The sequence below is a fragment of the Acinonyx jubatus genome, chromosome F2 (genome assembly GCF_027475565.1).
Source record: "Acinonyx jubatus isolate Ajub_Pintada_27869175 chromosome F2, VMU_Ajub_asm_v1.0, whole genome shotgun sequence".
Lineage (NCBI taxonomy): Eukaryota > Metazoa > Chordata > Mammalia > Carnivora > Felidae > Acinonyx > Acinonyx jubatus.
This window is the reverse complement of record NC_069394.1, coordinates 41,542,691-41,564,377: the sequence shown is the minus strand read 5'-3', so window position 1 is coordinate 41,564,377 and position 21,687 is coordinate 41,542,691. Positions and strand designations below refer to the sequence as shown.

The window sequence follows — 21,687 nt, the reverse complement described above, 5'->3', positions numbered from 1 at the left end:
ATAGACAAAGAAACTAAGGGTTAATCTGGTTAAATAACTTGCTTGAGATCACACAGTTTATAAATGTGGAAATCATGATTTACACCCAGGTTTTTCTGACTCTGGGGTCTATTCACTTAATACTATGCTATACTGGAGTGAAAAAAATTAGAAAAGAAGGTTAGTGAGACTTGGTGCTTCAACAGTATGGAGAGACAAATCATAGATATTTCCTAGTTCTCTAGTTTGTGTGACTGTGGATTTTAGGGTTACCAAAATAGGGTTATAGACATAGGACAATAGGAAGAACAGGTTTTGGCAAAGGGATGATGAATAATTATCTTTAGTAATAGTCATGTTGTGTTTTGCTGGTCTTTTTCCAGAGGAATTTATATGTTCTTGTTTTAGCATACTTGCATATTGATATGTACTGGTGTTTTTCTTGTGTTAATTCATTGCCTTTTTGTTGCTAGCTTTTTAGGTAGCACGGTGCAGTGTCCTTTTAAGCTGTTCATAACTTAAATTCCTGGCAGAATTGTCAAATATTGATTTATTATTTGAAATACTACCATAAGTGTTACCTTTTTTCTGTTCTGTCTTAAATTTATATAGTAAATATGTATGTCTCACTTTATCTCCTGCTTAATATGTCTTAAATTCGTTAATCTTCACCCATTTCACTCTGTGAACCTAGGTTCCACATTGACTTCAGTTTCTCTGAAATTTTATAACTCTAAGAATCTGTGATTGATCATGGAGTCAATGTCTAGTACCTCCAGTACATTCTGAAATGTATCCACAATCATTTTTGTTTTAATATTTTAGGCTCTTATTCTGAGCATGGCTGTGCCCACTATAATAGGTCTCAGCTTATGGAAAGAGGTAAGAAAGGTTTTTATATTATGAAAATGTACTTTACAAGGTAGTGATAAATTTACATGTGTGTAGCATATTTATATTGAGATACTATTCTAACCAAATAAAGTGTGATATTCTTAGTATGCCTAATTTTTTATCATTAGGAACACAATACAAGAGTTAAAACATTTTTAGAATGCCACATGATGCAATTTTCTGTGGTTTCCTTATTTATTTATTTATATTTAAATGTTTATTTATTTTGAGAGAGAGCATGTGCATGTGTGTGCGAATAGGGGAGACGGAGAGAGAGAATCCCAAGCAAGCTCCACGCCTTTAGTGGGGAGCCCATCGCAGGGCTCAGTCCTATAAACCCAGGCGCCGCTCAGTTTTCTACAGTCTAATTCTGTTACTAATTCAGTTTATAATTGGCAAAGGCCATTACTGAATAAATAGGTGATAATATTAAAAAGCAATTTGGGGGGGCGCTTGGGTAGCTCTGTCAGTTTGGGCGTTTGACTTCAGCTCAGGTAATGATCTCGCGGTTCGTGAGTTTGAGCCCTGCATCAGGCTCTGTGCTGACAACTCAGAGCCTGGAACCTGCCTCAGATTCTGTGTCTCCCTCTCTCTCTCTGCCCCTCTCCTGCTCACACTCTGTCTCTGTCTCTCTCAAAAATAAATAAACGTTAAAAAAATTTTTTTATTAAAAAGCATTTTGTAATGAAAAACCCACAACTAACATCGTACTCAGTATTGAAAAACGGAGGTTTTCTTCTAAGGTCAGGAACAAGACTGACTCTCACCACTTTTATTCAACATAGTACTGGAAGTTAGAAGTCCATAGCAGTCAGACCAAAGAAAGGAATAAAAGGCATCCACGTTGGTAAAGAAGTAAAACTTTTGTTATTTGCGGATGACGTGATATTATATATAGGAAACTCTATTGGAGCACCTGGGGGGCTCAGTGGGTTTAGTGTCTGACTCTTGATTTTAGCTCAGGTCATGATCTCACATTCATGAAAATGAAAAAAGAGGGACACCTGGGTGGCGTAGTTGGTTATGCGTCCCAACTCTTGATTTCAGCTCAGGTCATGATCTCATGGTTTGTGGGATTGAGCCCCACATTGGGCTCCTCACTGTCAGCATGGAGCCTACTTGGGATTCTCTCTCTTCCTCTCTGTCTGAGCCTCCCTCATTCATCCTCTCTCTCTCTCTCAAAATAAATAAATATGAGAAAGAGAAGTTAAACAGCAGAAAGAAATTAAGAAAACAATCCCATTTACAATTGTACCAAAAATAATAAGATACCTAGGAATAAACCTAACCAAAGAGATGAAAGACCTGTACTCTGAAAACGATAAAACCTGATGAAAGAAATTGAAGACAACACAAAGAAATGGAAAGATGTCACATGCTCATGGATTAGACAAACAACTATTGGGGGCACCCGGGCGGCTCAGTGGGTTAGGCATCTGACTCTTGAGTTCGGCTCAGGTCATGGTCTCACAGTTTGTGAGTTTGAGCCCTGCATCAGGCTCTGTGCTGATGGCATAAAGCCTGTGTGAGATTCTCTCCCTCTCTCTCTCTCTCTGTCTTTCTGTGTCCCTCCCCTGCTTGGCTCTATCTCTCTCAAAATAAAAATAAACTTATTAAAAAAAAAAACAAGAACAAATATTGTTAAAATGTCTATATTACCCAAAGCAGTCTACACATTTAATGCAATCTGTATCAAAATACCAGTAGAATTAGAACAGACATTCCTAAAATTTGTATGGAACCAAAAAAGACCCCAAATAGCCAAAGCAATCTTGGAAAGCAAAACTGAAAGTATCATGACCCCAGACTTCAAGTTATATTACAAACCTATAGTAATCAAAACAGTATGGTACTGGCACAAAAATAAACACATAGATCAATGGAACAGAATAGAAAGCCCAGAAATAAATCTACAATTTTATGGTCAATTAATCTTCAACAAAGGAGGCAAGCATATGCAATGGGAAAAGGACAGTCTTCAACAAATGCTGTTGGGAAGACTAGACAGCTACATACAATACAATGAAACTGGACCACTTTCTTACACCATACACAAAGATAAACTCAAAATGGACTAAGGACCTAAATGTGAGACCCGAAATCATAAAAATCCTAGAAGAGAACACAAGCATTAATTACTCTGACATTGGTCATAGCAACATTTTTCTAGGTATGTTTCCTGAGACAAAGGAAACAAAAGTAAAAATAAATTATTTGGGACTACACCAAAATAAAGAGCTTCTGAACAGCAAAAGAAACAATCAACAGAACAAAAGGACAATCTACTGAATGGGAGAAGACGTTTGCAAATGACATATCTGATAAGGGGTTTGTATCCAAAATATATAAAGAACTGATACAACTCAACACCTAAAAAACAAATAATCCAATTTAAAAGTGGGCAGAAGACATAATTCTCCAAAGAAGATATACAGATGGCTAATAGACACATGAAAAGATGCTCAGCATCACTCATCATCATAAAAATGCAAATCAAAACCATAATGAGATACCATCTCACACTGGTCAGAAGAGCTAAAATAAAAATTACAGAGACACCTGGGTGGCTCAGTCAGTTGAGTGCATGACTTTTCTGCTCGGGTCTGGATCTCACGGTTTGTGAGTTTGAGCCCCACATTGGGCTCCACACTGACAGTGCAGAGCCTGCTTAGGATTCTCTCTCTGCCTTTCTCTCTCTCTCTCTCTCTCTCTCTCTCTCTCTCTCTCTCTCTCTCAATGTGAATAAATAAACTTAAAAAAAAAACTAAAGGGGCGCCTGGGTGGCTCAGTCGGTTGAATGTCTGGCTTCGGCTCAGGTCATGATCTCACCGTTCGTGAGTTCGAGCCCCACATCGGGCTCTGTGTTGACAGCTCAGAGCCTGGAGCCTGCTTCAGATTGTGTGTCCCCCTCTCTCTCTGCCCCACCCCTGCTTGTGTTCTGTCTCTCTCTGTCTTTCAAAAATGAATAAACATTAAAAAAAAACCTAAAAAAACAAAAATAAAAAACCAACTGTTAGTGAGGATATGGAGAAATAGAAACACTCATGCACTGTTTGTGGGAATGCAAATTGTACAGCCACTGTGGAAGACAGTATAGAGGTTCCTCAAATAATTAAAAATAGAACTACTTTATGATCCAGCAATTGCACTACCAGATATTTACCCAAAGAATACAAAAACTCTAATTCAGAGTGATACATGCACCCCTATGTTTATTGTAGCATTATTTACAATAGCTAAATTATGGAAACAGCCTAAGTGTCCATTGATAGATGAATGGCTAAAGAAGATATGGTGTGTGTGTGTATATTACATATATAAATATATATATTATATGTATAATACACACACACGCACTTATCTTGATGAGCACTGAGTAATATAGGTAATTGTTTAATCAGTATATTGTACACCTGAAAGGAATATAATGCTGTATGTTAACTACACTGGAATTAAAAAAAGTGTTTTGGCAACTCCAAAATTTGAATATTTATAAAATAATATAAATTCTTTAGTTTATTGTAGTATAACACGAAACTAATTGCCAATAAACCTGTTAAATTAATTGTGTGTTCCTGAAAGATGAAACTGATGATTGTTTGGTAATGATAAAATTATTTATTGAGTCTAGGCAGTAAATTAACCATAAAATAGATTATTTAGATTATTTGGACTGAGAAGAATGAGCAGCTCACTGAAAGAAAGTAAAAAGATCCATGATATTTTTTCCATGAGAATGATGTTATAATATTGTTTGTCTTACGTTAGTCTCGTAGTAAATACTCTGGAGCAGTTTTGAACTTTTTGGATACTTACACATAGTTTTGGGAATTTTGTTTTGCATTTTAGTTTTTTCCAAGATTAATGACAGAACTAATGGAACTACAAGAATTTTATGACCCAGATACAGTGGAACTTATGACCTGGATAAAGTAAGAATTGAACTGCTTAACACTTTTGTTAAACCATTGTTGCATGCTATCTCATCACTTCAGGGGAAATAATAAATTAATCCTTTTCCAAATTGTTCTCATAAAACTTAGAATTTTGCCCCATGCTTTTAGGGATATTTAGTTTTTAATTGACTTATAATTCTGATTTTCTAATTGAACTCCTCTCCATTGGAAATACAGCATTAGGTCACCTGGGTAGCTTAGATGGTTAAGCATTTGACTCTTGATTTCAGCTCCGGTCATGATCTCATGGTTTGTGGGTTCGAGCCCTGCTATTGGGCTCTGCGCTTACAGTTTGGAGCCTGCTTGGGATTCTCTGGCTCCCTCTTTCTGCCCCTCCCCTGTTCATGTGTGCACGTTCGCTCTCTGTCTCAAAAATAAACTTAAAAAAAAAAAAAGAAAGTAGCATTCAGGGGCACCTGGCTAGCTCAGTCAGAGCATGTGACTCAGGGCGCGTGGGTGGCTCAGTCAGTTAAGCGTCTGACTCTTGATTTCAGCTCAGTTCATGATCTCACGGTCATGAGATTGAGCCCAGTGTTGGGTTCTGCACTGACAGCACAGAGCCTGCTTGGGATTCTCTCTCTGCTGCTCCCCTGCTCACAAGCGTGCGCATTCTCTCTCTCAAAAATAAATAAATAAACTTAAAAAAAGCATGTGATTTTTGATCTCTGGATTGTGAGTTCAAGCCCCTTACTTAAAGAAATAAAAAGCTAATATATATAGCATTGATAAGTTTGAGATTTGAGACTCTTTCTGTGCTACACCTAGAAATGTAGAACGTAAAGAAACAAATATTCCTTTATTTAGATAGTCAAGAGGTTGTTTCTTTTACCCTGGGTTGGATAAGTGGTGGATTACTAGTCTTGTTAACGAAGTTTACCAAAATTTAAGATTTTAATTTTAATAGCCATACATATTTTATTTTATTTATTTATTTTTAAATTTATAATCTTTATTTATTTTTGAGAGAGAGAGAGAGAGAGACAGAATGTGAGCAGGGAAGGAACAGAGAGAGAGGGAGACACAGAATCCAAAGCAGGTTCCAGGCTCCAAGCTGCCAGCTCAGAGCCCAACCCAGGGCTCAAACCCACGGACCATGAGATCATGAATCTGAACCAAAGCCGGCCACTCAACTGACTGAGCCATCCAGGCACCCCTAATAGCCATGCGTATGTTAAAACCCACACAGGACAGAAGATATGGTCTTTGGCCTATGGATACAGGGAATTGCAATTGAGACCCCGTTTTCCCTCTCTCAACACACACATATGACTAAGGGACGCTCAGAGGACTACACTATCAGTGATAGAATAGACCCACAAAATAACCATCCAGTGGTAGGAAAAGCATATCTTCCTTGGCCTCAGCTATTAGTCAAACAAAAGTCTCTCCTCTGAATTTGCAGCAGTGGATCTGAATTCACACGGGTTTGCAGTTTGAAATTATACTTGTCTAATCCAAGAAACCCCCAGTCAAAAAATCATCATAAAAAGTGGTCCTGTGTGGTTTAGAGTGTCTGATATATTCTCAACCCAGGCTACACAGGTTTCCACAAATAGGACTTCATGAAGATGAGCTCTAAAATTAAAAAACACATGACAAAACGGTCCAACACAGTGAGATCAGCTGTTGTTTGTGATAAACAACAGAATTAGATCTCTAACAATTTTTCTTTTTCTTTCTTTTTTTTTTTAGTTAATTTACTTACTTACTGAAGTAAACTCTATACCCAATATGACCCTGACATCAAGAGTCACATGCTCTTCTGACTATGCCAGCCATGTGCCCCAGAGCTCTAGAAATTTCTGATAATAAAATTTATGTGAGTTGGTTTCTGCTGCATAATAGACTACCACAAAAGTTAGTGGCTGCAAATAATAAACATTTCTTATTTTTCACTATTTTGGCAGTCAGTGAGTGGGGGGTGGGGAAGAGTCTTCTGGTCTGGGCTAGCTGCTCTGGGACTGAGTGGTCAGGCATGGCCTCTCTCACATGTCTAAAGGTTGGGTAGGTACCAGCTGGGGGAATGGAATTGACTTGGCCACAGGCCTCTCATCCAGCTCAGGTAGCCTGGGCTCATTTAGAAGATAGTGGTTATAGAGTTCTTAAGAGTAGCAAGAGAGGACGAATCTCAATGTCAAACATTTTAAAAGTTTCTGCTCACATTATGTTTCTGTTCTGTTGGCCAAAGCGAGTCACATGACCAGGACCACTGTTTGCTCTGAGAGCATAGGTATGAGGTAAGAATCATTGCAGCCATTTTACAACTAGTCTACCCTGTGGGTAGACACTATGAAATAACTACACTGAAAAATGTTTAAGACATAGAAGGAGAAAATAAAACATGAAAAAATGAAACTATCAAAAAACAGGAAAATATGGGGGGGGGAGACAAAAATGTTTCTATAAATGAGGAATAGGTTTATAGAAATGAGAATTGGTGTTATTACAAGGTTTTGTTACTGTAAATACACATTTCATATGTATAAAAATTGTTTTCTTTAGATCACCTTTATTGCCTATTAATATTTTTTGTGAATTGTGATTACCATTGTAGGACACTGACTATATAGCTTTGCATTGTCATTAACAAAAGATGAAGTTAAATCTGGGTGTGTGATTTATCACATTATTTTTAAGCATAGGGGCTTGAACATTGGACATTGGACATCAGGCAGTTATATATATTACTGTGGTATAATTATCCTGTTTCATGTTTGTTTCCCCATTACTGGGTGCTCCCTAAAGACAGTGGCTGTGTGCCATCTTTTATTTCCAGAGCTTGGCATTGACTCTAGCGTGTAGTAAGTGGATGCTGAATGTTGAATTGGTTGGATTGGTTAGTGAAGACATTGGAGCAACCCTTTGGGATCTGCTTTTAGGTTTCCTAGTCTTGTAAGTGGCATCTTTCTGGGGCTTTGGATCATCGTTCAAAGTGGAGAAGTCCTACATGTGTTATCTGCAGACAGGTACATGGTAAAGGTAGGGAAGAAGCAGGAGATGGATGGATTGGGAAAGATTTGGGTTGTGGTGGTTAATATTTTCAGAAGGATAAATTTGAGAATTCACACTCACCATTGAATTGATTACATAAAGTAGTAAATTCCTGTCATTATATATACCCTGCATTATTTTTTAGTAGTAGTATTACCACCTGGCCTATATCCCTCCCATCTCTCTCAAAAGCCAGGAACCTTGGGGTGCCTGGGTGGCTCAGTCAGTTAAGTGTCGGACTTTGGCTCAGGTCATGATCTCATGGGTTTGAGCCCCGCATCAGGTTTTGTGCTGACAACTCAGAGCTTGGAATCTGCTTCAGATTCTGTGTCTCCCTCTCTCTGCCCCTCCCCAGCTCATTATCTATCCCTCTCTCAAAAATAAGTAAACATTAAAAATAATTTTTTTTGTTTTAATTAAAAAAAAAAAGAAATGCCAGGGACCTTGTCTCCACCCCACCTTTAAATTTTTTTTCTGTATTAGGGCACCTGGGTGGCTCACTCATTTAAGCATCCTGACTCTTCATTTTGGCTCAGGTCATGATCTCATGGTTCATGGGATTGAGCCCCATGTCAGGCTCTGCACAGACAGCATGGAGTCTGCTTGGGATTCTCTCTCTTCCTGTCTCTCTGCCTCACCCCCACTTGCTCTCAAGTTCTTTCTCACTCTCTCAAAATAAATTTAAAAATGAAAATAAAACTTAAAATTTTTTTTTCCATATTTTCAGCATTCAAAATAGTTCCTGGCACTTAGTAGGTGCTTATTTTTTTTGAATTCATCAATGAAACAAATGCTGATATAGAAATTCAAGTATACAATACATGATTGGTTGCCTGCTGTTTCAGAGTTGACATAAATCATTGATCTAAATAGTACACTTACCTTTTCAGTGTGTAAATCTTTATGTTTCTTTACAGAAGGCAAGCTCCAGTTGCAGCTGTGTTTGCAGGGAGTCCACAGTTAATGGGTGCGATTAAATTATGCACGGGATGGATGGTGACCAGCTTACCTCTTTACAATGATGATGATCTTCTCAAGAGAAATGAAAATGTAAGGCATTTTAGATTACACATTTAAATCTTTTAAACATCCCTCTTCTATTTTAGTATAGCTCTGTAATGATGCATGTGTTCCTGGTTAGCTAGGAAAATCCAAACAATTTTAGAAAGAGTTGATTATTAGCTTTAGTCTTTGAAAAGCTGTGTAATATATTTAACCAAGAGGAGAGCCAAAATTAAAATACTAAGTTCTTTATTTTATGAATGGTATTGATAAGTTTCTAGGAGAAACATTTAATTTTCCACAAAGTTTCAAGGGAACTCATATGTAATATTTCACAAAGAGAAACATTCTTTGGAAAATACGATTGTTCTCAATCAAATTACCGAAGGCAGGCAGACTGTCAGTGAATGTCTTGATACACTTTGTATTTCCAAGCTAAAGTTCTGTCTCACTGTGGTTTATTTTTCAGTATGGGCTGTTATTAATAACTTAGTATAACATTACAATATCTAATAATACAATAGAATGTATTATTTTGACTGGTCCAGATGTAAATGTTAACTTCATATCTGGAAGCAGTGACCAACTGAACCTAAATTCCAAATATTCTGTTTTTCAGTTTGAGAGAATTTTATGTAGTTTTTAAGTATGCTGTAAGCTAAGGAGGTAATATAGCAATATAGAATTTAAACTGTAAGAAGACGACTCTGGAATTAGAATACCTGGATTCAAATGCTACTCCTGCCATGTGCTAGCTCTGTGACCTTGAACAAGTTTGTTTTCCTTTTTTTTTTAAGATTATTTTTTAAGTTTTTATTTAAATTCCAGTTAGTTAACATACGGTATAATGTTAGTTTAAAGTGTACAATGTAGTGATTCAACACTTCTGATCTCTACACCTATCTTGGGGCTCAAACTTAAAACCCTGAGATCAAGAGTCATATGCTTTACCAACTGAGCCAGCCAGGAACCACCCCCCCCTTTTTTTTTTTGTATTTCCACAATTCCTGTTTTATTTAAAAAAAATTTTTTTTAATGTTTATTCATTTCTGAGAACAGAGAGAGAGCATGAGTGGGGGAGGGGCAGAGAAAGAAGGAGACACAGAATCTGAAGCAGGCTCCAGGCTCTGAACTGTCAGCACAGTCCCCCATGCAGGGCTCGAACTCACACACCATGAGATCATGACCTAAGCACCTAAGCTGATGTCGGATGTTTAACCGACTGAGTCACCCAGGCACCGCACACAATGCCTTTTTTAAAAAATTGAGGTATAGGTGTGCCTGGTTGAGTCAGTTAAGTGTCTGACTCAGCTCAGGCCATGATTTCACAGTTTGTAAGTTCAGGCCCCACATTGGACTCTCTGTCAGCACAGAGCTACTTCAGATCCTCTGTCCCCCTCTCTCCATGCCCCTCCCCTGCTCTCTCACTCTCTCTCAAAATAAAAAAAACCTTAAAAAATATGGTTAAAAATTTTTACAATAAATAAATAATAAATAATTGAGGTGTAATTGACATATAACATTATATTAATTTCATGTGTACGATGTAATGATTTGATATTTGTATATATTACAAATTGATTACCACATTAAGTCCAGTTAACATCCATCAACATACATAGCTATAAAAATTTTTTTCTCATGATGAGAACTTTTAAGATCTACTTTCTTAGCACCTTTTAAATGTGCAGTACGGTGTTACTAACTATGTCACTATGCTCTACATTAGGTCTCTATGACATACATTTTATAACTGGAAGTTTGTAGCTTTTGACTCCCTTCACCCATTTTACCCACCTCCCACCCCCACCTCTGGCAACCACCAGTCTGTTCTCTGTATCTGTGAGTTTGGTTGGTTTTGGTTTTGCTTTCAGATTCCACATATAAGTGAGATCCTACAGTATTTGTCCTTCTGTGTGATTTACTTCACTTAGTATAATATCCTCAAGGTCCATCCATGTTTTTTGTTTGTGTGTGTGTGTGTGTGTGTGTGTGTGTGTGTTTAAGCTTTATTTATTTAAGTACTAATCTCTACACCCAGTCTGGGGCCCGAATTCATACCCCCAAGATCAAGAGACACATGTTCTGACTGAGCCAGCGAGGCATCCCAAGGTCATCCATATTGTTGCAAATGGCAAGATTTCATTCTTTCTCATGGCTGAATAATTTCCTATTTATAAATACACACACACACATATACTACATTTTATCTATTCATCCACTGATGGACATTCAGGTTGTTTCCATATGTTGGCTTTTATAAATAATGCTGCAGTAAACATGGATGTGCATATATCTCTTTGAATTAGTGTTTCCATTTCCTTTGGATAAATACCCAGAAGTGGAATTTTTGGATGATATGGTAGTTTCATTTTTAAGTTTTTGATGAACACTTCATACTGTTTTCCACAGTGGCTGTATCACTTTACCTTCCCATCCCCAGTACGAGGGTTCCCTTTTCTCCACATTCTCGCCAGCATTTCTCATTTCTTGCCTTTTTGATAGTACCCATTCTAACAGCTGTGAGGTGATATCTCTTTATGGTTTTGATTTGCATCTCTGTGATGATGAATGATGTTGAGCACCTTTCATGTACCTGTTTGCCATCTGTATGTCTATTTTGGAACAATGTCTATTTAGATATTTTGCCCACTTTTTAATCAGATTTTTTTTTCTCCCATTCAGTAGGTTGCCTCTTCATTTTGTTGATGGTTTTCTTTGCTGTGCAGAAGTTTTTTAGTTTGATGTAGTCCCACTTGTTTATTTTTGCTTTTGTTGCCTCCACTTTTGCTGTCAAATCCGAAAAAATAATTGCCAAGACCATTATCAAAGAGCTTATCACCTGTGTTTTCTTCTAGAAGTTTTATGGTTTCAGGTCTTACATTCAAGTCTTTAATCCATTTGAGTTAAGTTTTGTGTGTGCTGTACGATAGTAGTTCAGTTTCATTCTTTTGCGTGTGGCTGTGCAGTTTTCCAACATCATTTATTGAAGAGATTGTCCTTTTCCCATTGTATTGTTTTGACTCCTCTGTTGTAAATTAATTGACCGTGTATGTGTGGGTTTATTTCTGGGCTGTTTTGTTCCACTGATCTATGTATCTGTTTTTGTTTTTAACGGTTATTTATTTATTTTGAGAGAGGATGGGGGAGGGGTAGAGGGAGAGAGAACCCTAAGCAGCCTCCGCACTGTCAGCACAGTCAGTTTCATGAATTGTGAGATCATGACCTGAGCTGAGATCAAGAGTTGGACACTTAACCGACTCAGCCACCCAGGTGCCCCATATGTCTGTTTTTATCCTGATACCATACTATTTGGATTACTATAGCTTTGTAATATAGTTTGTAGTTAGGAAGCATGATTCTTCCAGCTTTGTTTTTTCTCAAGATTGCTCTGACTATTCAGGGTCTTTTGTGGTTCTATACAGATTTTAGGATTGTTTGTTCTATTTCTATGAAAAATGCCATTGGAATTTTGATAGGAATTGCACTGAATCTGTAGATGGCTTTAAGTGGTATGGACATTTTAACATTCTTCCAGTTCATGAGCACAGAATATCTTTCCTTTTATTTGTGTTTTCTTTAATTTCTTTAATTTTGAGCAAATTTCTGAATCTGGTTATTATAATAAGTTCTTATCTTCTGGTTGTGAGTCAGGATGATTAAATGAGTGAGCCACCCAGGTGCCCTAATACAGAAAAAAAATTTTAAAGGTGGGGTGGAGACAAGGTCCCTGGCATTTCTTTTTTTTTAATTAAAAAAAAAATTTTTTTTTAATGTTTACTTATTTTTGAGAGAGGGATAGATAATGAGCCGGGGAGGGGCAGAGAGAGGGAGACACAGAATCTGAAGCAGGTTCCAAGCTCTGAGCTGTCAGTACAAAACCTGATGTGGGGCTCGAACCCACTAGCTGTGAGATCATGACCTGAGCCAAATCAGATGCTTAACTTACTGAGCCACTCAGCCTCCCCTAGAAGTATTTTTTTTTAATGCCCCATGAGTGTGTTACAGCTTCTTAAAATTTAAAGTAAGTAAAAAATGTATGTGAAAAACAATAAATAGATACAGGCTGGATAGAAATATTTCCATTGAAACCTATTTAGCAATTAAATGAGATAATGCACTATGCCTGAAACATAGTAAGACTTAAATATTAGTTATTATGTTCTGATTTACTATTAAATTGTATATGCACACACATAGAAACATAGAAAGTACAAAGAGGAGCACAAAAGCAGGAATAATTGGGGCACCTGTCTGGCTCAGTCTGTAGAACATGTGACTCTTGACCTCAGGGTCGTGAGGTCAAGCTCCACATTGGGCATGGAGCCTTCTTTAAAAAAAAAAAAAAAAGGCAGGAACAATCCATTCTGCCTCTACAAATCCAAGTCTTCATAAAAGGCATTGGCTTGATCTGGGCTTTGAAGGACTAGTAGAAACATGGTTGGAAAAAGAATGCATTGATTCCAGGATGAAAAATGACATGAGCAATGAAATTTGTATAGCCATGAAACTAAAAAAATAAACTAGGGCCAAATTCTAAAGGACCTGGAATGTTGTGCTGAAGAATTTAGACTTACCCTTGAGGCATTTGGGAGTTATCAGAGACCTTTAATAAGCCTGGGAATGGAATGCTTAGATCTGTTTTAGAGAGTTAATTATGGTCACAGCAGAAAGAACAGATTGAAGCAGGGGAGAGGTCAGAGATGAGGAGATCCATCTGGGTGTGATTTACCTGAGAGACAACAGCTGCCTTTGTCTAGTATTTGCTGCATTTTGAAAAGGTACAGTCGCCTAGAATGTAGATGTATATAGCATATTCCTGAACTTTTTTTTTTTTAGTTTTTTTGTTGTCTTATGATTGGTCTTTTCCTAATACAGAATTTCAGAATCACTTATAATTAGGTCATACTTTTAATTAGGTTCTAGTTAAATTTAAACATTTTAGAGTTTTATGTTTTATGTGATTTAACTATGAGAATAGGAACCATGTTTCTTTTCAAAACTTTGTCTTTCTCTTTGGTATCTAGTGCACAGCAAGTACTGACTGAATAAATTTGTTGTTAAACTGAAATTCAAATCAGACTCCATAAATGAGACCATATCATTTGAATTGCATTCTATCTACAATTCATGACCTGTGACTAATCTTTGTATGATTCCTAGGCCAGTAATTCTCAAACCTGAGACTATTATGCTCCTAAGGGACATTTGGCAATGTCTGGAGACATATTGATCGTCACAACTGTAGGAGGAATTCTTCAGGCATCTAGTGGGTAGGGACCAGGAATACTGCTGAACATCCAGCACTACACAGAACAGTCATCCTCTGTCCCAACAAAGAATTCTCTAGCCCAAAATGTCAATAGTACTTAGATCGAGAAACCCTGTGTTGTTGCCATTGCATAGAAGTGGTTTTCTTGTGTGTATGTTTAAAAAATGTTTATTTATTTATTTTGTGAGAGAGAGAGAGAGAGAGAGAGAGAGAGATTATGGGGGGGGGGAGGGGCAGAGAGAGGGAGAAAGAGAATCCCAAGCAGGCTCCATGCTGTCTGCACAGAACCCAATGTGGGGCTCTACCTCACAAACCATGAGATCATGACCTAAGCTGAAATCAAGCAGACGCTTAACCAACTGAACCACCCAGGCACCCCTAGAAGTATTTTTTTTTTAATGCCCCATGAGTGTGTTACAGCTTCTTAAAATTTAAAAGTAAAAAATGTATGTGGAAAACAATAAATAGATATAGGCTGGATAGAAATATTTCCATTGAAACCTATTTAGCAAAGAGAAGCGTTTATTAACATTCTGTGTACCACAGAATATCAGTAAGTACCTCTATCATGTTGGTGGACATTGGACCTGAAGGTGCTGGAATGACAGAAATCATAACATGTAGGAGGTGGCTGCTGAGTATCAAATAGGTTGGGATCTTGTCCAATTTAGATATCAAATCTCAGTATTTCCAGGACAAATAGCATGTGATACTTTTGGCCTAACATTTGTGATTCTCTTATTTTGTATTTTGTAGCAAGAGCTAGCCCAATGTTAGCATCTCAGAAAAACTGAACAAGCTTATTATTTAATAAGATCCAGAACTTATTATCTTATAAGTTCAGCAAAATTGTAATGGAAAATACCATGGAATCAAGACAGGAGTTTTAAGCATTCTTGTTTATTTAGTATTTTGTAACAGTGATCAAACTATGTTTAACCTTGCTAACTTTATTTCATGTATAAGTGAGTATAAAATACACTGTATGTGGTATAAGATTAAAGGAACTATTATAATTCAATAATAAAAAGACAAGTCAGTTAAGAAATGGGCAAAGCCCATTGCTAAGTGAAATAAGTCAGATAAAGACAAATACTCTGATTATCATTTACATATGGAATCTAAACAAGCCAAACTCATAGAGAGTAGAGTGGTGGTTACCAGGGGCTAGAGGGTAGGGGAAGGAGGAGTTGTTGGTCAAAGTGTACAAACCCTCAGTCATGAGATGAATAAGTTCTGGGGATCTGATGTTACAGTATGGTGATTCTAGTTAATAATACTATATTACATACTTGAAAGTTGCTGAGAGAGTAAATCTTACATGTTCTCACCAGAAAAAAGAAATGGTAATTATGTGACACAGTGGAGGTGGCAGCTAATGTTGTAATGGTAATCATTTTGCAATATTTAAGTGTGTCAAATCCACAGGTTGTACACCTTAAACTTGCACAACATTGTATGTCACTTATATTTCAATAAAGCTGGGGGGAAATGGCCAAAGGACTTGAATGGACATTTCTCCAGAGAAGATATTCAGTGGCAAGTGAATGAATTATGAATATAAGCTTCCTAAGGGCAGGAATCAAGGCTTAGTGAATATCTTTATTTTCCATAGATAGTGCTTTATACCAAATAATAGTAGATGCTCAATGTGTAGTTTCAAATAATACATTTTAAATGTTTTGACATCACTGTTTTAATTATATTCTTCCAGATCTATCAAATCTATTCAAAGCGATCTGCTGAAGATATTTATAAAATACTGACATCCTACAAGGCTAATTACCTAATTGTAGAGGATGCTATCTGCAATGAGGTGGGAACCATGAGAGGCTGTAGGGTTAAAGATTTATTAGACATTGCAAATGGCCACGTAAGTAATCATTTGAAAAGTTAAATCTTTTTGACAAAAATGACTTTTTAATTTAGCTTAATCTTACTCTTTTTAAAGTTTATTTTTTTATTTTGAGAGAGAGAGAGCAAGCACGCCCAAGTGGGGGAGGGGCAGAGAGGAGAGACAAAATCCCAAGCAGGTTTCACGCCATCAGCGCAGAGCCCAATGCAGGGCTCAAACTCACAAACTGAGATCATGACCTGACACTCTTTAATATGGTGTTTCATACCTTTTGACAGGTGGTTTGCGAAGAAGGTGACAAGTTGACCTATTCAAAATATGGGCGATTTTGTCATGAAGTCAAAATTAACTATTCTCCATATGTGAATTACTTCACTAGAGTATACTGGAACAGATCCTACTTTGTATATAAAATCAACACTGTGATATCCTTTCAGTCTTGAAAATAGCAGAGTCTTCATTTCAAAGACCTATCACTTGAAGTAAAATGTGATTTTCTTCTACTTACATGGTGTCTTTTGGAAATCAGAGGATGGACATTTGAAATGTTGCTGCTGCTTTTCCCCTCCTGCTGTTAACTGGATCCAGAGTTCTGCAAGAATAGAACATCAAGCATTACTGTCCTTTGGTAAAATGTCAAATCTGCCACAATATTCCAGTCAGGTGTTTTCCTTATCATTACATGGTCTTTGAATACTTTATCTTTTCAATTATTATAAAATTGCCCTCATAAATCTTCATTCTGTCATAACATAGGTCTTGAATTTGAATATGTTCAAGGTCAGAGTATATTTCTCAGACATAACATTTAATAAATATACCATTTAATGTCATAATTATAGACTAGAAGGAAAGAACTCTTCTTACCCTTGAGGCAGTTTCTGAAGGCATTTCATGGTTTATAATAGAATTGAAATATTACAATAAAAATTAATTTAAATGTTAGCTGAAAATATGTGACATTTAAATTAAAATGTGTAAATTGTGTAAAGGAACATGATTTTGAAGGATATATATAAAGATATATCCAGATTTTCCATGATACTGCTCTCCTCACCTGCTGCTTATATAAATGTGCACTTTCTTAGTAATATAGAGGACATAATATTGCATTTTATTATTTTATGACTATTAAGTGGTTAGCCTTTTTCACTTATACCCATAAATTTAATACCAATTTAATCATGATAAAACAGTGTAACTGTTGTTACCTAAATATTTTTGAAACATTTAAAAGAATGTTGTTCTGGTTTTTAAAGGGGTAGAATGGGGTATACAGTCTATTCACATACTTTCTACTGACGTATTAAATAAAAAATTAAGTCTTTATCAGAATGAGAATATTCTGATATTAATAACTAAAATGACAACACTAAAACGAACAATTTCCTGAGATGGGGCAGAGGCTATTAAACATACTTCTGCATGCAGATATGTTTACCATAAAGCACAAATGCTGTTATTTATGAAACTATAGTACAGTCTTCAACATTAAGAACAAAATGACAATTCTAATAAAATTCACAACACAGTTTCACAGTCTAAATGCTACGTTCCTTTAGGTTAAATGTTTTCGTATTTTTAATCACTTATTAAAAGAAATTCTTAAGTGATTCATTGGGGCATATAAAGAGATTCAGGATAGATGTATCATTTTAATAAGATGGGATGCATGTTTAGTTTTACCTTATGCATATGTTTAGTGAATAGATTTTTAAAATTTTCACTTGTTAGAGTGTTGTAAAAATTGCAGTTTCAGTACTCTGAATTACTACTTTAGAAGGGAGCATCTTTTCATTATCCTTATTTTCGGGTATATATATGTGGGGCTTTTTTTTTTTTAAGTGCAAAAGCACATGCACTCTTAGACTAGCTTGAGGATGCTTTGCTTTTTTAGAGCTTCAGAATTAATTGTTTGATGGCAGTGTCATATATCTGGTGTACTAGTTTTATTTGGTTCTCATTTCATGCTTTTATATAATTTTTAACAATTAACATATTTCAAGGCAGGGCATTTCAGGTTCTCTGCACGTCTTAATAGTGAGTCATTAGTATTGAACTTCAAGCCTTATGAAAATATTACTGTGGTTACCTAAGTACACAGCAAAGGGTCACCTGGTAGTCCTTGTGATTAGAGCATGTAAAGCAATGTAACTTCAGGGTTAGCTTGCATATGTTGAAAGGGAAATAGAATAACCTATGTAGCGTGAAATATTTAATTGAATTTGTATTGATTTATATTATCAAATATGCTGAGTTCATTTTGATGTGTGTTTTTTGACTTTGTTTTGGCTTTTGACATAAACATATTAGTGAGTTGCTTTTGCTTCTGCCAAAGGAAATTTATTTATTTCTTAAATAAAATTGATTTGGAGAAGCTTTTAATTTAATTTTTTAAATGATAAGTTGTTCATTCAGCATCAGTTGAAAAGGAAAATGTGAGCTTTATTATAGAAGTAATAATATTGGATACAAGAGATTAGCTTCTATTTTAATTATAGTTAAAACAGTAGTAGTAGGAAACTTTGAGGAACATTTTATTAATTTCCTTGCTTATTTGTAGGGTAAAAACTGGTTAAAAGTTCTGTAAGTAATTCCATTTGGGTAACTTACAGTTGTTAGATTTTCATAGGTTATAAAAACCTATGAAAGGAGCAAAGTTTACGGTTTTAGGATGAAAGGAATTTCTCAAAGAAATACAAAACATACTTTGCCCTTGATGTTGCAAAACCATGGAAATAAGTGCCTTAACTTCTTTATTTCTCTTTACTTTTTATTTTCAAAAAATATTATCTACTTTTTTCTATAATTTGGTATCTGTTTCCTCATCATTAAGCACAGAGAAAAACTCCTCACTAGGCTATTTTTAGTATTGACTTTAATTCGTTAATAAGCAAATCTTTGGTAAGGGTAGCGATGGGATTTTTTGCCTGCTAAATTAATTTATCTAGCTTCCCAAATGCCAAACAGTCTAACAAATAAAACTTAATTGATATGGTTTATGATATTGACTCTGTGCTGGTTTATATTTTTTCCCACTTTGGCATCTTGGTGCTTTTTGTTAGACTGGTGGGGTTTTACAGCCGAGGAAGTATGCATTATACTTTAGAACTAACTGTTTTCTTCATTACTTTTTGTGTATATGGACAGCATATTTTTTCAGAACATTAACCCAAACTGCACATAGCCTCAATGTTGTGGCACTCTTCCATACACTCCAGATTGGTTTAAGGAAAAGCAGAAATGGAGGTCAAAGTGTGTTACAAGTTGGGGCTGGAAAATAGGCTTTAAAAAAATAGGTTCTTAATTTCTTGAAGGGCACAGTGATAGCCATCTTACTAAAACTGTTTTGTTTTTGAGAAATCAACTGTTTTTTCGCCCTGTTTTTGAACTGTTAAAACATTTTATTGCCTTTAGTGGATAGATAAAAAGTAGTGCCTCTCTTTATAAAATTGATGGGGTTTCTAAAAGTTGTATGTAGGTCAATCTTTTTGGTAGATTTATTTTAAATGCATGAATATTTAAACATCACGTGTTATAAATTCTGTATATTTAAGAACTTTTTGTAAAGCAAATAACTACTTCCTGTACATCTCAATATATTCTCACTTCAATTGTCCACTTTTTAAATATATGGTCTCTATTGTTGCCATTTGCTAATAGTTTTAGATCCCAATATGTATTAAAATTACAACTTTGAAAAGTTGCAAGTAAAGTTAAACAATTCTTATTGAAATAATGGCTCGTTATTAGCTTTTTGAATGTTTAGAGTTAACACTTTAAGTAAAATTAGATGTGAAAATTGCAAAGAATATATTTAACTCAACTATTTTCCATCTATTAAGGTTTCTAAAATTATACTTGTTTTCTGTAATAAAAAAGGGGCATTGAAGAATCAGATTTGCTGAATTTAGCATAAAGTCATCTTTGAATCACTTGTTTATGTCTCTTAGAATTTGCAAAATTTTAATCTTGGCTTCTGTAATCCTATGTGCAGTTCTATAAGAGATACACTAAACATCTGACCACTGTATTTAGTGGAATAATGGTATCAGATAGAAACATGCATTCCAAACTTATAGTTTGAAATATCTCATAAACAACTTTTTAATATTTTAAGTGAATAGCTTTGTACAGCTATTTAGCAAAGATGAATACAGCTGCTTTTATGTATGTTGACTTCTGAGTCATAGTACCTATAACAATGTATACCAGATTAAATGTGTTCCTCTTGTAACTGTTACATCTTTCCAAAAGAATAAAAGTTAATTTCAATAAATAGAAATCCTTTAAAAGAGTTGGGTTATAAACTAGTTTACTTCAGATTTTGTAACATTAAATATACTTTTATCAAGAATGAAATTATTTATTTCATGCTTAATTACACTCCTTGTTTTGTTTCTATAATAAAACTCTTTTTAGAATTTTAAGTTGTCTCTTATTTCTATCTTTTTTGTTGTAGCTTTATTGGGATATAATTTATGTACCACACAGTTCACCCATTTAAAGTGTATAATTGATCAGTTTTTAGTATTGAATTGTGCAATTATCGCCACAGTTTTAGAATATTTTTATTACCTCAGAAATCCCAAACCTTTTGGCTATCACCCCTAACCACTCTATTCTTAGGCAATCCTTAGTAATATACTTTCTGTCTCTACATTTGCACATTCTGGACATTTCACATAGATGGATGGATATACCACATTTTGTTCATACGTTCATCGGTTGTTGGACACATTTGGGTTTCCACTTTTTGGCTATTATGAACAATACTGTGAACACTCGTGTAAAAATTTGGGGGTGGATATATGTTTTTATTTTTCTTGAGTATATGTCTAGGAGAATTTCTGGGTTCTATTAGAACTATAGTGAGGAACTGTCAGAGTGATTTTCAAAATGGCCGTACCAGTTTAACCATCCCTCCAATAATGTGTGAGGTTTCCAATTTCTTCCTATCCTTTTCAGCACTTGCTTATTACCTTGCTTCTTGATTGTAGCCATCCTACTTGATGTGAAGTGGTATATTATTGTGGTTTTAACCCACATTTCCATCATGGCTAATGAAGTTGAGCATATTTTCATGTGCTTACTGGCTATATGTATATTTTCTTTGGAGTAATGTTCATTCAGATTCTTTGCCCATTTTTAAATTGGGTTGTCTTTATTATTGAATTGTAAAGGTCTTTATATATTCTAGATATAAATTCCTCATAAGATAGATGATTTGGAAATATTTCCTTACATTCAGTGGGTTTACCTCACTTCCTTGATAGTGTCCTTTGAAGCACAAATGCTTTTAATTTTGATTACATTGTTAAATCACATTTGATACTGATACAGCATTTTTACTATGATGTGTTTGAAGTAGCTCTTGCATGTATCCTACTTGGAGTTTGTTGAGCTTCTTAGTTGTATACATTAAGAATTTCCTTGGGGCGCCTGGGTGGCTCAGTTGGTTGAGCATCCGACTTCAGCTCAGGTCATGATCTCACAGTCCGTGGGTTCGAGCCCCGCGTCGGGCTCTGTGCTGACCGCTCAGAGCCTGGAGCCTGTTTCAGATTCTGTGTCTCCCTCTCTCTCTGCCCCTCCCCCACTTGCATTCTGTCTCTCTCTGTCTCAAAAATAAATAAACACTTAAAAAATTTTTTTAAAAAGAATTTCCTTTAAATCAAGTTTGGAACTTATTATATTCCTAATATACCTGTGTTGGTGTGTTTAATAATGACCCACATTTC

General features: G+C 35.7%; 1 protein-coding gene across 1 annotated transcript in view; it reads left to right on the top strand.

The window, feature by feature from the left end:
- DPY19L4 (dpy-19 like 4) overlaps nucleotides 1-20,379 on the top strand; it is a 66,783-nt gene extending 46,404 nt beyond the window's left edge. The window contains exons 15-19 of the mRNA XM_027064210.2: nucleotides 805-861; nucleotides 4,723-4,805; nucleotides 8,738-8,870; nucleotides 15,809-15,967; nucleotides 16,228-20,379. Of these exons, the coding sequence (XP_026920011.2) occupies nucleotides 805-861; nucleotides 4,723-4,805; nucleotides 8,738-8,870; nucleotides 15,809-15,967; nucleotides 16,228-16,392 (597 nt within the window). The 3' untranslated portion in view covers nucleotides 16,393-20,379. The remainder of the gene's footprint in view (nucleotides 1-804; nucleotides 862-4,722; nucleotides 4,806-8,737; nucleotides 8,871-15,808; nucleotides 15,968-16,227) is intronic.
- Nucleotides 20,380-21,687: the final 1,308 nt, after the last annotated feature.